Below are 15,843 nucleotides of genomic sequence, written 5' to 3'. Positions count from 1 at the left end.
ATATTTGAGACCATGCTGTGACAGAACTGTTTGAAAGTGAGCAGTCAAATCAACAGAACAGAGAAACCAAAAAACACTTTTCAGCTTTCCTGGAGGTTAACTGTTAATATTGGCGCAGTAAAGCTAAGCGTCAAAAGTGAAAAAAAAATACTTTCCTAGCACAGCAACAGCAGTTTTTTAGTGTATTTTTTACTTTTTCAAACACTATAGCAGAGCTTAATTTTATTTGGCATTAAATTTATTTGCCAAAAGATTAAATTTATTTGCCAAAAGATTAATTTTATTTGTCAAAAGATTAAATTTATTTACCAAAAGATTAAATTTATTTGCCAAAAGATTAATTTTATTTGTCAAAAGATTAAATTTATTTACCAAAAGATTAAATTTATTTGCCAAAAGATTAATTTTATTTGTCAAAAGATTAAATTTATTTACCAAAAGATTAAATTTATTTGCCAAAAGATTAATTTTATTTGCCAAAGGATTAATTTTATTTGCCAAAAGTTTAACTTAATGTGTCAATGCTATTTATAAATAAAATGTAGTTCATAAAAAATAAGAATGTCATTCATTTTAAGATAGTGTACACATTAACATTATGGAGTATAAAATACCCTTATAATATCATTGTACACAGGAGCCAATTAATTATTTAATATTTATTACATTTTTGAATAGCAATAATGAAATCATTTCCACTTTCAGTGTTTAAATAATCAAACAACTCTTTACATTTTATTTTAAAATTACTTTAAATTTGGAGTTCACTTTCAAAAATTTTAATTAGAAGTGGGTTTCTCTCTTTGCTCTAGGAAGGAAACATTTACTTAAGATCCTCTCAGTTCCTCAGTCTTCTCAGTCGTTTGAGTGTGGCATTGGGCGCGTTTCTAAAATTGTGTTTGCATTGTTCAACTTTGCGTTCAACATTTGCGTTCAACTCAGCGCAGGGTTGCACGAAAAAAAAGTTGAATGGCTAAAAATATGAAAATATGAAAAAATATCAAAATATGCGCCATAAAAAGGTGTTTGCATTGTTCAACTTTGCATTCAACTTTTTGTTGAATGGCCTTTCAACTAATCGCTTTCAACAAAGTTGGTCGCCAGCCAACATTTAGCCATTCAACTTTTTTTTCGTGCAACCCTGCGTTGAGTTGAACGCAAAGTTGAATAATGCAAACACTGCTTAAGACGCAACTGTTTACCTCAACTGTTGCTGAAATGCTGTCAACTGTTGAGTTCAACAGTTACGTCTAAGAAACGGGATGATACATTAACTGCCAAAACATTTGTAAACAAGCTAAATTAAATAAAACAGCACAAAAATAAAAAAATATGGATAGCACAGGATTTATAATGGAGTTTTTCTTATTTAATTTTTAACCGACTTCCAAAAAAGAAGGAGGTTATCAATTCGTCGGAATATTTTTTTTTTTATGTATGTTACCGCATAACTTTGGACCACGTCAACCGATTTCGATAGTTCTTTTTGCAATAAAAAGGTAGTGTCTCAGAGGTGGCCCATACTAATTTGGTTTAGATCCGATCATTGGATCATGAAATATATATACATATATATATTTTTTTAAGTTGGTTTTTTTTTGCTAAAAATTACTTGTTAATATATGTATTTGTACGTGCATTTTATTTTATTAAAAGCCAGTTTTGCCAGCAATATACAGACAAATAATTTTTTTATTTGAATTTTCTATGAAAGCTGACGGAGGGGAAACATCATTTTTGACTTATATAAATTGTTGACTTCATGTAGCCAACCGTTGAGCTGAGCGGAACTACTCAACTGTGCGTTTCTGAAACAAACACTCAATAGTTTAGCAACAGCTACGTCTTAGAAACGCGCCCATTGAAAAAACAAAGTTACATATCGTCGCTGCGCCAACAAAAACAGTTATGTGATTTTTGTCATTATTATTTTTTTATTGCATATTTTATTAACACTATCTATTGCCCACATTTCTGCATTTGCCGTTTTCTTATATCTCTTTTGGTTTAGAACTGATCAAAAACAGCTATGTGCTCGCAGTATTAGAAATACTCTGAAAAACGGGTATACGCTTACTTGCTTATAACTGTCTTTTATCGCAGATGAGCGTGCTTTGATATCGATACCACTTACACTACATAGATTCTACTATTTAATTTGATCGCTTGCAATTGGAATTCAACAATTAACAAAGGTAAAAAGTATGGAGGTAGACACCGTCCACTCTACATTAGAAAATGTATTCAATCCACCGATATATTCACCAATGGATTACATAAGTCGTATGCGACAGGCGAGGCCATCACATCCTTATGTTGTTAATTATTTAGAGTATACATATGAAATTATTTCTTGTATATACGAGCTTTCATTGGATATCACTTATCGAAACTTTGAAAAAGTGCATTGGGTCAAGTTAATACGCTGACCGAAAAAACAGTTCGCAACTCTGGTAATTTCATGGTTTCTACAAAGTATTGGGGTATTCACAACAGTGTCGTAAGTGTCGTATTGTTGTATGTAGTAAACTTTAAACGCCTAAAAAACATGTTAAAGGGGTTCGCAAAGTACCATCAAAGTCGTATTATGTATTTTCTCAGTGTTGAAAAATTGTTGGTTGTGGTTTCAAGTTCTCTAAACATTTATTTAAGCTTATAAAGTTTACGACATACAACAATACGACACTTACGACATCGCTGTGAATCCCTCATATGTGTCCATTCATCACTTTGCATTAATTTTCATTACGAAAATCCAATAAAGACGTTTCTGACCATTTTCCATTACATAACAGGAGCAACGGGCAGTTAAATAATCGAGTCCTCAACTTCTATACGTTGCATCTAGGCTTAACGGCAGTATTGTGTACAAATTACATACGATTCCGTACCGCCAATAGCAAATTTAAATCGTGTATAAAACAGCTATGTGCTTTAAAGCGGCGCAAATGTTGATCACGTCGCAATTGGTCAAAAAAATTGATTTTTTTTCCTAAATCAATAGCATATTTTTAATATAATTTTTCTTTAATACTACAATTGCAAAATATTGCCTATTGGCACCAGGAATCAGTTATACACAGTACATACTAAAATTATTTTGTATGCTTCCAAACTCTTCGCTCTAGTAACTATTCTAAAAGTGGATTTTTCACTATTTATGCACAATGAGAATATACATTCTAAAAATATTATCCAAAATGTTATTGCACTAATAAATTGCTACTTTATTAGTAGAAACGTTTAGTGCCAAAAGACCATCCACAATCTGATATTAATTGGTATGATATTGACATTTTAAAACCATTTCGAAATTTGGACAGATTTTAAACAGAAATTTCCAAAATTGTTTCACACAGCTTATCAACATAGTGAAATCATAAAAAGTATGCCAGCCAGTTTGATGTACGCTTATTTCAAGGCAAAATTTGAGTTTCGTCAGTTTCGCTTTTTCAATTCTGGTATTAATCTGGGTTTTGTTACATACCTCTGCCCGATTTCAGCTAAGATCCTCATCCTGATGCACTGAAAACATCATACTGCAACGATATGTGTGCTTTTGCACAAGCGGCAAGAGTTTATTGACAAATTTTTTTTTTTAATTATTTACTCAAATCAAAAAACTTCATAACTTCTCACTCAAAAGGTTTAACATGAAAGCATCGTACAGTTCCATAAGTAACGTAACTCTTCTTCTTACCGTTTTTTCTGGCAGGCTGTAGGTGTGTGAGAGTATTGGTGTTTTTGGTTCATTGTGTTAGTGTATTTTGAATAAATTGTAATAGAAATAAAAGAAATTGTAATATAAATGGTAAAAGATAAGAGCAAATGTCAAAAAACAGGTGATCTCAGCTGTAGGCATTTTTTTGCAATCAGCTGATAGTGTTTTTACTTATGAAACTGTACGATGCATGAAAGTCAAATAAAGGAAAAAATTATGATAATAAACTGCCAAGTAAGTGTACAGAAATATAAGTCATTGCTAGCTGGCACACTCCATATTATTTGAATATGCTTATAAACATTTAACAATTATCGCCACTTCCGAAAATTTTTTTTGAAGGTTGCTCAAAAGAACTGAAAAAATTGGGATTTGTAACTGTTTAAATGAATTAATACATTTCACTGGGAGTTATTACTTAAACACTTATCGAAGTTACGATCGTTTCATTTTCTTGTTGTATATTTTTAATTGATGACTGTTGATATTTTCATTCGATGCATCGAAAATATCGATGTTTTTATACGATACATCGATATGCATCGATGCTATGTTTCGATGCATCACATCGAAAAAAACATCGACGCATTTTATTGACTTGCATCCCTAGCTTAAATTACTTTTTTCAACTGCGCAAAAACTTTGAAAGCCTAAGAATTCGCTGAAAAGAGTATCCAACTCGATGTCTTGTATGCAATGCCAGTAAATTGACAAAAAAGTGTAAGTTGTAACAACCTGAAAGTTATTTTTGAGATAACAAACAACACCCGACCAAAAAGATCAGGCCTCTTTTTAAATAAATTGTATTTTGTTTATGTGAAATAATATTCCACAAACAAAATACATGAGGAAAAAATACCGAACACCAAGTTACCGAGTACAAATATGTAAGCTCAGAATTTAAAATTCAGTACAAATCAGTACAAATTTTGAAAAATCAGGACATTAGCGTACTGATTGAAGAAATTAATAAAATCAGTACGAGAGATGAAAATTCAGTACTGCACTGATAAAATCAGTACGTCTGGCAACCGTAGGAAGCCCTCAAAACAATTCGGGACAAGTTAGACGAAATAGCGTAAATACAGGAAACAGAGACAATAACTCGGGTCAAAAGAACCAAACTATAGAGAGAGAAAAAATAATTATTCTAACCAATTCAGGTTACACAAAGGAGAAGCAAGACACCCAGAGGCGTAAATATAGGGTGGCATTGCTGGCAAAATGCCACCGGCCCCGATCCGAGAGGGCCCCGGCCTAAGAGACCGCGAGCCCTGAAATAGCCTAACAATTTTGACAACACTAACCTCCGCACTCAGAAACATTCATTAAAAAAACATAAGGGCTCATTTTAATTATATTTTTAATAATTTATTTAAACACTTTTTTCGTTCACTTTGAAATTAAATATAAAAAAAAATATTTATATCAATTTTATATGATTTTCAAATGTTGGCAAACTTCAAAAAAAAAAATCATGGCCGACGAATTGAGAGAACGGTTTTACCTTACTATGTTTTTATCATGCAGAATACTATGCTTAAAGTATAAACAAAAAAACACAATTTCCAATCAAAATGATTTGTGTAGATCAGGGGCCTCTCTTGTAGAAGATTTTGGAGGCTGTTATATATGTAATTACGATGTTTGATTTCACTGTTAAAAAATTGAATTAAACAATTTTTCAGGGTGCTCGCTCATTTCATTTACGTCAGTAAGAAAATTATTTGCAACATCAATGCAGTTCCACACATATTTAGCAAAGACTATCTAATATAACAGAGTATGGTTTTACTGACTTCGTCCACGAATAATTTAATATGATGGTCTTATACATTTTTCTTAGAAGTCATACTTTTTCCGTGCGGTTTACTTAGTTAAAAAATTTCCTACGCTTTTTACCAAAAAGGGGGTTTAGTACTAAAGCAGAAACCAGAAATTGAACATAAGCGAGGAACATACGCCAAACATACTTTTTTGATCTTAACGCAATATGTTAGTGTTTGGCCGAGCTTATCCTCCAATTCGTGGCGTGCGCCTTGATGTTGTCACACAAAAGGCAAGGACCTACAGGTTTACACCGACTCCGAATGGCGATTGCATTTTTATGAGAAGCTGTTTGTTCATGCCAGAAATATACTTGGAGGTTTGCAATTGCCTGCCGAGGGGCGACCGCTATTAGAAAAAAACTTTTTTGTTTATTTTATTTTTTGACGTTGGTCGGAAACTGGGCTTAAGCAGGCCCTGAGGAATGGTAGCGCGCACTGCTAACCACTACACCACAGCGGTCGCTCATTGTTAGTTTTATGAAAATTGTTAAATCTTCTTTATTCCTTTAGCAGGTGGAGTGTAATAAGGCCCACGGAAATAACGCCCATGGGCTTTGTTTCCCAAAAAAAAAGAGAAATAAAGCCCATGGTCGTTATTTCCATTTCGAAGGGAATGCCCACCAATAAAAGGCAATAAAGCCCGCGGGCTTTATTTCAAAAAGAAATGACGTCCACTTGATTTATTTCACAAAAATTATAGTTAAAAAACTAAACACACGCTTTTATTACAACAAGAACTGAAAAGTATAAAATAATTTATAGATATAGCGATTCCCTTTTAAGAAGAATAGGAAGTTCCCTAACTTGATTTAATTTAACTTTTTTAAATTAGCTAAAAATAGGATTTAAGTGATTGGCCCGTAGTCATAGTTGTGAGGACCCCAATCCTAGGGTTTGGAGCCCCCACAACGTTCATATACATATACATATAATATTTTCAATTGTACATAAAATATATATGAAATTGTTAAGTAATACTTTGAATTGAAAATACATACTTTGAATTGTAGCCACATATTGTACAGCACTAAGCGATTTGAACTACCGTTATAATTCATATAATCATATACATAAATACAATTGTACATACACTTTAAGCACGATGGCAATAAAGAACAAAGCGCAAAGGACAACGGGACATACGCGACGCGACTGCGGCCGGCAATTTGTATAAATAGCCGGCCAGAAATCAAAGCAGAGAAGAGTCGTCAGGTGACTGCTGCAGAGTCAGGAGCTTTTTGCACACATAGGGTAGGCTCTACTCCCTATGTTAGATATCAGGAGACGGGCAGGTTGTACTCCCACTCCTATAGAACTTAGCTAGGTATTTAGAGACGGGCAGGTTGTACTCCCTCTCTTGGAAGGTTGTGGGTAGGTTCTACTCCCGCTCCTTTACTATAGCTGTAATTATATTTGGTGGGACGGAGCTACGCCCATCAATCGGAGAGGAACGGGTAGGTTCTACTCCCGCTCTCTTAACGTACGACCCAGACAGACGAGCGCTTTGCTATTGATCGAAAACGAACTCTTTTTATTTTTTTGTTGAGAACCCGGCAGCCGATGAGCATACCCTAGCATAACCCGGAGTTCGTCACAAATGGCGCCCGAGCAGGGACTAGATTACACAATACTAGGACAAGTTAGACAATAGACTTGAAAGTGAAAGTAAAATGTTGTAAAACGGTGAAAAAAAGGGACTCAAGAGAGAGAGAGAAGACAGTGAAAGTGCCGAAAAACGGGACTCCAGAGAGAGAGAGAGAGAGTAGAAAGTGAAAGTGCCAGAACAGACTATATAGAAAGACCAGAAAGTGATTGAAGTGAGAAGACTCCCAAGTGAAAACAATAAGTGCAGAGCAAGCGTGTGAAAAGACCCAGGAAAGGGCAAAACATAGTAATATTTTCTAAGAACAGTGAAGATGGTGAAGTTATCGTGGCTATATTACCTACTTAAGGAGGAACTCCTCGAATACACTGCGGAGTTTGGGCTAGAAGACTCCGGAACAGTCGACGAATTGCGGAAGAGGCTGTCAGAGGTTAAAGACGACCCAAAGTACACGAGGCGTCTGACGGAACTTTTCGCAAAGCATGACCGGGCGTCACCAACCCCTTTCACGGACGTACCGATACTCGGCAGAAACGGGGACATGGCAGCCCAATCTAGCAGCCACGTGCCACCACCAGCATACCCCGCTCTCACAACCCATTCCGAACCGGCTTACGCCACGGTTATGGACCGAGTGAGAAAGTGGGGTCTAAAGTTTGACGGCGTTAAAGACCCCCTAGGGTTCCTAGAACGCGTTGAGGATCTAGCCGAAGGTTATGAAATCAGCCTCGACGTATTGCCGAATTGCTGCGGGATCGAGCACTAAGCTGGTTCCGCAACAACAACAAACGATGGCCAACATTGCACCAATTTAGACGGGACTTTATAAAGTTCTTCCTGTCCTCGCGGTACTTTGAGAGGTTAGACGACGAGATCCGCCAGCGAGTACAAGAACCCTTTAAGGACTACGTACTTCAGCTGCAGAATTTGATGAGATATGCTGAAGGCAGTGAACAGCAAAGACTCGACCGCGTGTACCGAAACAGTCGCAGCGAGTACCAACTCTACATCAAGCGGCGTGACTTTGCAACGCTGGAGGAGCTGGTAAGTCTTGCTGAAGATTTCGAGAATGTTATTTCCGACAGAAATACGCAGCCACCCAGTCAGCGGCCAACGCCACCTCGGCGCCTTGAAACACACCCCGAAACTTTTAGGCGTGCGCCCATTTCTCAGAGGCGACAGGAAGAGCGGTATCACGTTCTCAGACCGACACCGATGGACCCCAGTAGTGTGGTACCGCTCGGAATGATGCAGACCCGATAGATCCAAGAACCGCATGTAGGCGATGCGGAGAGAGCGGCCACGTAGCGTACGGATGCCGTAACCCCAGAATTGACTTCTGTTGGGAGTGTGGCCGTCGCGGGATGCAAACAAGAGACTGCTGCAGAACGATGCAGGGAAACGAGCACGGGTCCCGCCAAGAGCGAGGAGCGGAGACCCAAATGACGATAACTCGCACGCATTGAGGGCGTTCTTACGCCAAGACGAAGGAAGAATCGTAGCCACCGCCACACTAGACGAGACGCAAGTGCAGGCGACAGTAGACACTGGAGCCACAAGGAGCTTCATTAACGAAGCGATCGCAGAACGCTTTCCACCTTCGAGGTTCAAGGTGGTGGAAACAAGGGTTCTGATGGGCGATGGCAGTCCAACTATTATGCGCGAGGCTATAGATGCGACAGTCGGTCTGGGTGACCAAACCCACGACAGCGAGCTTTTAACTCTACCCGGACTTGCAGACGATATGATCTTAGGGATGGACTACCTCTGCCAGGCGCGTACGTCCATACGCTGCGGAGGAGAGTCGTTGACGCTAAAGGCGACTGATACACCTTCAGGGGAGGCCACATGCACCACTGTGGCTGAGCAAATTAGCACGAACCCCCAGAAGGCCCCACAACCGCCAAACGTCCTAAAATCCCCGTTGAATATGGAGAGCCCCGAGGTTAAAGAATTCTTGGACCGGGAACTGAGCGTCTTCGAACAAATGACCGACACCTCCAACATAGCCACGCACAAGATAACCATGAGAGACGACCGCCCTATCAAGCAGCGTTATTTTCCGATGAACCCCCGCAAGCAAGAGATAATAAACAAAGACATAGACGAGCTTCTGGACAAACGCTGTATAGAGCCTCGCACCGTCCACATAGTGCTCCAATTGTGTTGACAAAGAAGAAAAACGGGAAGTGGAGACTATGTGTGGACTACCGTCAGCTGAACGCACGGTCAGTACCCGATGCGTACCCACTACCTAGGATTCACCACATCCTAGAGCGGCTTCGCAGTGCCAAGGCAATCAGCAGCTTGGATCTTCAGAACGGCTATTGGCAAATTCCGATGGACGAAAGAAGCAAAGAGTGTACGGCGTTCACCGTGCCAGGCCCCGGACTGTTTCAATGGTGCGTGTAGCCGTTTGGGCTCCACTCCGCACCAGCGACGTTCCAACGTGCGTTAGACCGCGTTATCGGCCCCGAACTAGAGCCACACGCATTCGCCTACCTAGATGACATAATCGTGACCAGCACATCCGTCGAGGAGCACATCCGGCATCTCACCGAGGTGTTCCGACGATTACAAGGGGCGAACCTGAAGGTCAATCCAGAAAAGTGCGAATTTTTTAAGGACGAGGTTAAGTACTTAGGTCACGTAGTAAGTAAGGATGGCATCCATACGGATCCAGACAAGGTCGCAGCTGTGAAGGACATGAAGGCCCCGACAAACACGCGTGAGTTACGTCGCTTCCTAGGCGTAGCGTCCTGGTACCGACGATTCGTACCAGATTTTTCGCGCGTGGTCCACCCGCTCACCGCGCTACTAATGAAAGGCAAGCGATTTCAGTGGTCGCATGAGCAACAGACTGCTTTCGCAGACCTGAAAAGAGCACTAACAGAACCCCCAATACTGGCGTGCCCCGACTTTACGCAGAGGTTCATACTGCTGACAGACGCCAGCGACTATGGTTTGGGGCGGTGCTCACCCAAGAAATCGATGGAGAAGAGCGAGTGATCTCCTATGCCAACCGCCACCTTAATAAGGCGGAATGCAACTACTCGCCGACAGAGAAAGAATGCCTAGCCATTGTGTGGGCGATTCGGAAAATGAGGCCGTACCTGGAGGGGTACGCGTTTACGGTGATAACGGACCACTTATCTCTAAAGTGGTTAAACGCGATCGAGAGTCCGTCCGGTAGAATCGCGAGGTGGGCACTCGAGCTGCAGCAACACTCGTTCGACGTGCAGTATAGAAAAGGAAAGCTGAACTTAATTGCGGACGCTCTCTCACGAGAGCTCCAGGGGGAGCAACTGGGGATCATTACCCAAGAGTGCCAGACGGAAGAACCCTGCAAATGGCTGGAGGAGAAGATAAGGGAAGTAAGGGCTAACCCCATTAAATTTCCAGACTACACGGTGGAAGACGGTAAACTGTATAGGCACCTCCCTGCCTATGCGGATGGCGAAGACTCCATCCCGTGGAAGTTGTGCGTAGCGAAGAATCTTAGAGAGAGGGTGCTACGCGAAGTCCACGATACACCCAGCGCTGGCCACATGGGCATACGAAAGACTATCGCAAGAGCTACCGCACGATATTACTGGCCAGGCATGTTCCATGATGTGCGGAAATACGTGAAGGGGTGTCAGTCGTACCAAATGTATAAACCTAACCAGCAACAAGCCGCGAGGAAGATGTTGACCCAACTTGCGGACGAACCTTGGGCTATTTTATGCGCCGACTTCATCGGGTCGCTGCCGCGATCAAAACACGGCAACACAATGATACTCGTATTCCATGACAAATTTTCTAAATGGGTAGAGATTGTACCACTCCGGAGAGCGACGACAGAGGGCTTGAGTAAGTCTTTCCGGGAGCGAATCCTCGCGCGATTCGGCGTTCCGAAAGTTCTGGTGACGGATAACGGAGCGCAATTCACCAGTCGAGCGTTCAGGCGGTTCCTCGAGCAATATGGGGTGAAGCATCAATTCACTGCTCCTTATACCCCGCAAGAAAACCAGACAGAGAGAACGAACCGTAACGTAAAACGGATCATAGCACAATTAACAGGCGAGTAACAACGGAACTGGGACGACCTGCTACCAGAAATTTTGCTAGCACTGAATACTAGCGTCTGCGAATCCACCGGCTACAGCCCGGCATTCCTAACACAAGGACGCGAGCCGAGACTCCCAAGGGCAGTCTACGATGAGACCACATTCGGCACGGGGCAGAACTCAACGACGCCAAACGAGAAGGCCACAACACTAAAGGAAGTATTCACTCTGATGCGCCAAAACCAACAGCGGGCATCAGCGGAACAAGAACGGCACTATAACGTACGTAGGAGGCAATGGAGACCAGCTATAGGCGATCTGGTGCTACTCAGGGAGCACCTACAATCGAAGGCAGTAGACAACTTTGCGGCAAAGTTGGCCCCGAAGTATATCGGGCCGTACACGGTAAGAAACTTCCCTTCACCGTTATAGTGGAGGTGGAAAGACACGGAAAGACGAGGACAGCCCACATAAGCGAAGTAAAGGCTTTTTACGAGAGGCGAGACGAACTTCCCGGAAGCAGCAAACAATCCCCCAGCGAAAATACGAAGAACCGAAACAAAGGCACAGAGACAAAGGAAGGAAATATTATTAAGAGAAGTTTTGGGAGCAAAGGAGTAGATAAACAAACAAACTTGAGGAAGATTTCAGAGAAGAATTACAGAGGGCAAATGATATATGAGGGAAAAATTTGCGTAGAAAATGCTATAGAAAAAAAGAAAGAGGAATATATATTAAAAAAAAAAAAATAAAAAAATGAAGCCTTAGAAAAATTCTTAAGGAAAAATTAAAAAAAATGAAATTTAAGGAAAAGGAAAAAAAAACAACAAAAACGAGGAAAATAGAAAAAAAACCCGAATCATCTCAGGGAAATAGGAAAAAAAAGAACAAAATCAAAATTTCGAAGTTTTCGGAAAATTTTTTTAAGAAAATTTTAAGGCGGAGGAGAAAAATGTTAAGGAAAAGCTCTTTAAGGAAAATAAATGTTAAGGATTTTTTTTTAATATATTAAAAAAAAAAAATTAAATTGTTTGAGGAGAAGTTTATGAAAAAGAAATTTAAGAAAAAAAATACTTTGGGGAAATCTTTATGAAAGAAAACCACAAAAAAAAAAAAATTTAGGCGTTAGAAAAATGGGGAAAATTTATAAATAAAACTTTTTAAGAAAACGCAATTTTGAAAGAAAAAACGGAGAAAACTCAAGAAAATTTTTACGAACAGTTTGCGAGCGGAAAAAAATAAGTCCAGAAAGTTTTGGAGGAAATTTCAGAAAAATAATATATAATAAAAAAAAAAAAAAATTTAGGCGTTAGAAAAATGGGGAAAATTTATAAATAAAACTTTTTAAGAAAACGCAATTTTGAAAGAAAAAACGGAGAAAACTCAAGAAAATTTTTACGAACAGTTTGCGAGCGGAAAAAAATAAGTCCAGAAAGTTTTGGAGGAAATTTCAGAAAAATAATATATAATAAAAAAAAAAAAAAGTTTTAAGAAGGAAAAAATTATAAAATTCAGGGAAATTGTTATATGTACATATAATATAACAACACTTAAACATGAATTACAAAAAAAAAAACTAATCTGCAAAATTTTTATTTATCAACTGTTGGTCACTGTACCTAACAATTTAGATGCAAATCACCACAGCAACAAACACACAGCATGTACAATACAGGCATCGGCAAAGTGGCGTTACCCAGCGTAAACAAACATGCGTGGGAAAAGCAATGCATAAAACTAACCATACACAACAGCGGCACACGTGCATATGTACATACATACATACCTACATACATACACACCCACGCATAAACAATGGCACAGCATCATCAATCCAGGCAACGGCAAAGTGGCGTGATCTAGCGCGTAAACAAACAAGAGTGCAAAAGGGAAAACGCAAACAGTACACCATCGACATATCTACATGCATACATACCTATATGCATGTAACAGATAAACAAATGCACAAGGCCCAGCACTGCAGGCAAAAGCAAGGTGGTGCGATCAGGCGCGCAAACGAATTAGCACGCCACCTACACAAAATGCATTAGAACAAACATGGGGAGACATATGTACATGCATATATACCTACATACAACGCACATACGACACACATCAACACACGAACTAGGGCACAGGCAAAATGCCATGATCAAGTGCATTAACCAAACCAACAACACCCAACAAGGCAAAAAGGCAACAACTACGTACAGCGACGTAACCCAGCCAATTGTGCCGCGTTTAGATAAAAAGGCGGCCGAGAAACGAATATCGATCACAACACACCATGTCGTCATACAGTACCAGCGAAGGAGACGAATACTCCGCCGTATACCTGAACAATGACTCCTTACGGGTTAGGCTGAGGAGGATGACGGCACCAGAAACAGAAGAAAGCGAATCCTATTCAGTGAGCGGCGACGAAACGGAGGTGTTCGGCGAACTAGGCGAAGACAGCGACGATACGGAGGTGTTCGGCGAACTAGACGAAGACAACGAGGTTGAAGGGGCGTTGGAAAAAGCCTCCACTCCCATAGTAATCTCTAGCGATGAAGAAGACGACGAAGATGACTACCAGCCTAAAAGACGAGGCGAAGTAAATATTACCTCAGAAGACAACCAACGCGCAGGTGAGGGGTACATTGAATACACCCGCAACGTGGGCATACGCCTACGTATTTTCACGGACACCACCGCAACTACCCCAGGAGAAGGACCACCACCGAAGCGGTATATTTGTGAGGCCATCAGCAGCACCACACAAGACGACGGGGAGATGAGCCTGATGGCGAGCGAGGGTTTATTCCGCGAAGTCGACGAGGCGGCCACTAACCACAACTCCCATACCGAGGATGAAGATTTAATGGGCGAAATAATGAGGTGGCTGGACGCGAACGAGGCTGAAATCACAAACCCCCCAACGAATTGGCGTAACCTGACTGGGCAGGCCCAACTGCCAACGGAGCTAACCGAAAGCCTACGGCGACACCTCCAAGAAGAACGAAGGCCAGGAACGAAACAGTCACAACGTTCATATACATATACATATAATATTTTCAATTGTACATAAAATATATATGAAATTGTTAAGTAATACTTTGAATTGAAAATACATACTTTGAATTGTAGCCACATATTGTACAGCACTAAGCGATTTGAACTACCGTTATAATTTATATAATCATATACATAAATACAATTGTACATACACTTTAAGCACGATGGCAATAAAGAACAAAGCGCAAAGGACAACGGGACTTACGCGACGCGACTGCGGCCGGCAATTTTTATAAATAAATAGGAGTTGGGGTTGTTTGTATACTTACACCGCAGAAATACTGTGGTGAGGTGGATCACGCACGGGTTGTTTGAACTGAGAAGGCGACTGAAAATTTTCGCAACCAACAAAAATGACTAACATAAATCAGCCGTGGTCGAATGGTTTGTGTGATATCAAGGCACACACCGCCCGCCAATTGGAGGAGAAACTCGGCCAATTATTTTAAACTTTGCACAGATTGCTTTGCAGAGCACAGTAGGCGTACTAATCTAAATGGTAATACAAGCATTTTGTGTCCAATTTGCCGTCAAAGTATTCGACAATCGACGAAAGTATTTATTTAACTTTTTACTTTTTCATGTTCCGTTTTTTTGTTGAAAATTTGAATTATTTAATTTTTATACGGTATACATTAGACTGCATCACCAAAAAAAGTTGCGGTTGTTCCGCCGAGATTACAAAATCTATTATATTCCAAGACGTCCACCAAAATATTTCGGAAAAATATTAAGAGTTAAGCGAGCTGGACCGATTTGAAAATACCTCNTCAACTACCCCAGGAGAAGGACCACCACCGAAGCGGTATATTTGTGAGGCCATCAGCAGCACCACACAAGACGACGGGGAGATGAGCCTGATGGCGAGCGAGGGTTTATTCCGCGAAGTCGACGAGGCGGCCACTAACCACAACTCCCATACCGAGGATGAAGATTTAATGGGCGAAATAATGAGGTGGCTGGACGCGAACGAGGCTGAAATCACAAACCCCCCAACGAATTGGCGTAACCTGACTGGGCAGGCCCAACTGCCAACGGAGCTAACCGAAAGCCTACGGCGACACCTCCAAGAAGAACGAAGGCCAGGAACGAAACAGTCACAACGTTCATATACATATACATATAATATTTTCAATTGTACATAAAATATATATGAAATTGTTAAGTAATACTTTGAATTGAAAATACATACTTTGAATTGTAGCCACATATTGTACAGCACTAAGCGATTTGAACTACCGTTATAATTTATATAATCATATACATAAATACAATTGTACATACACTTTAAGCACGATGGCAATAAAGAACAAAGCGCAAAGGACAACGGGACTTACGCGACGCGACTGCGGCCGGCAATTTTTATAAATAAATAGGAGTTGGGGTTGTTTGTATACTTACACCGCAGAAATACTGTGGTGAGGTGGATCACGCACGGGTTGTTTGAACTGAGAAGGCGACTGAAAATTTTCGCAACCAACAAAAATGACTAACATAAATCAGCCGTGGTCGAATGGTTTGTGTGATATCAAGGCACACACCGCCCGCCAATTGGAGGAGAAACTCGGCCAATTATTTTAAACT

General features: G+C 40.4%; 1 protein-coding gene across 2 annotated transcripts; it reads left to right on the top strand.

Moving 5' to 3' along the window:
- The first annotated feature begins 1,820 nt into the window (after positions 1-1,820).
- LOC108367442 (uncharacterized) lies at positions 1,821-14,453 on the top strand. Of its 2 annotated transcripts, XM_017622053.1 has the most exons (3): positions 1,821-1,905; positions 2,012-2,195; positions 12,834-14,453. In XM_017622053.1, exon 3 carries the CDS (start codon positions 13,490-13,492, stop codon positions 14,270-14,272), a length of 783 nt encoding a protein of 260 aa, XP_017477542.1. In that variant the 5' UTR covers positions 1,821-1,905; positions 2,012-2,195; positions 12,834-13,489; the 3' UTR covers positions 14,273-14,453. The 2 variants fall into 2 exon arrangements, with proteins under 2 accessions (XP_017477542.1, XP_017477541.1); XM_017622052.1 differs by lacking the exon at positions 1,821-1,905 and having other exon boundaries at positions 1,955-2,195.
- The last annotated feature ends 1,390 nt before the right edge of the window (positions 14,454-15,843 follow it).

Source organism: Rhagoletis zephyria, unplaced genomic scaffold (genome assembly GCF_001687245.7).
Source record: "Rhagoletis zephyria isolate East Lansing unplaced genomic scaffold, Rhagoletis_zephyria_1.1 Rzeph_scaffold_02687, whole genome shotgun sequence".
Taxonomy (NCBI): Eukaryota; Metazoa; Arthropoda; class Insecta; order Diptera; family Tephritidae; genus Rhagoletis; species Rhagoletis zephyria.
Note: the sequence above shows the minus strand (reverse complement) of the source record. Positions and strands in the feature narration are given on the sequence as shown.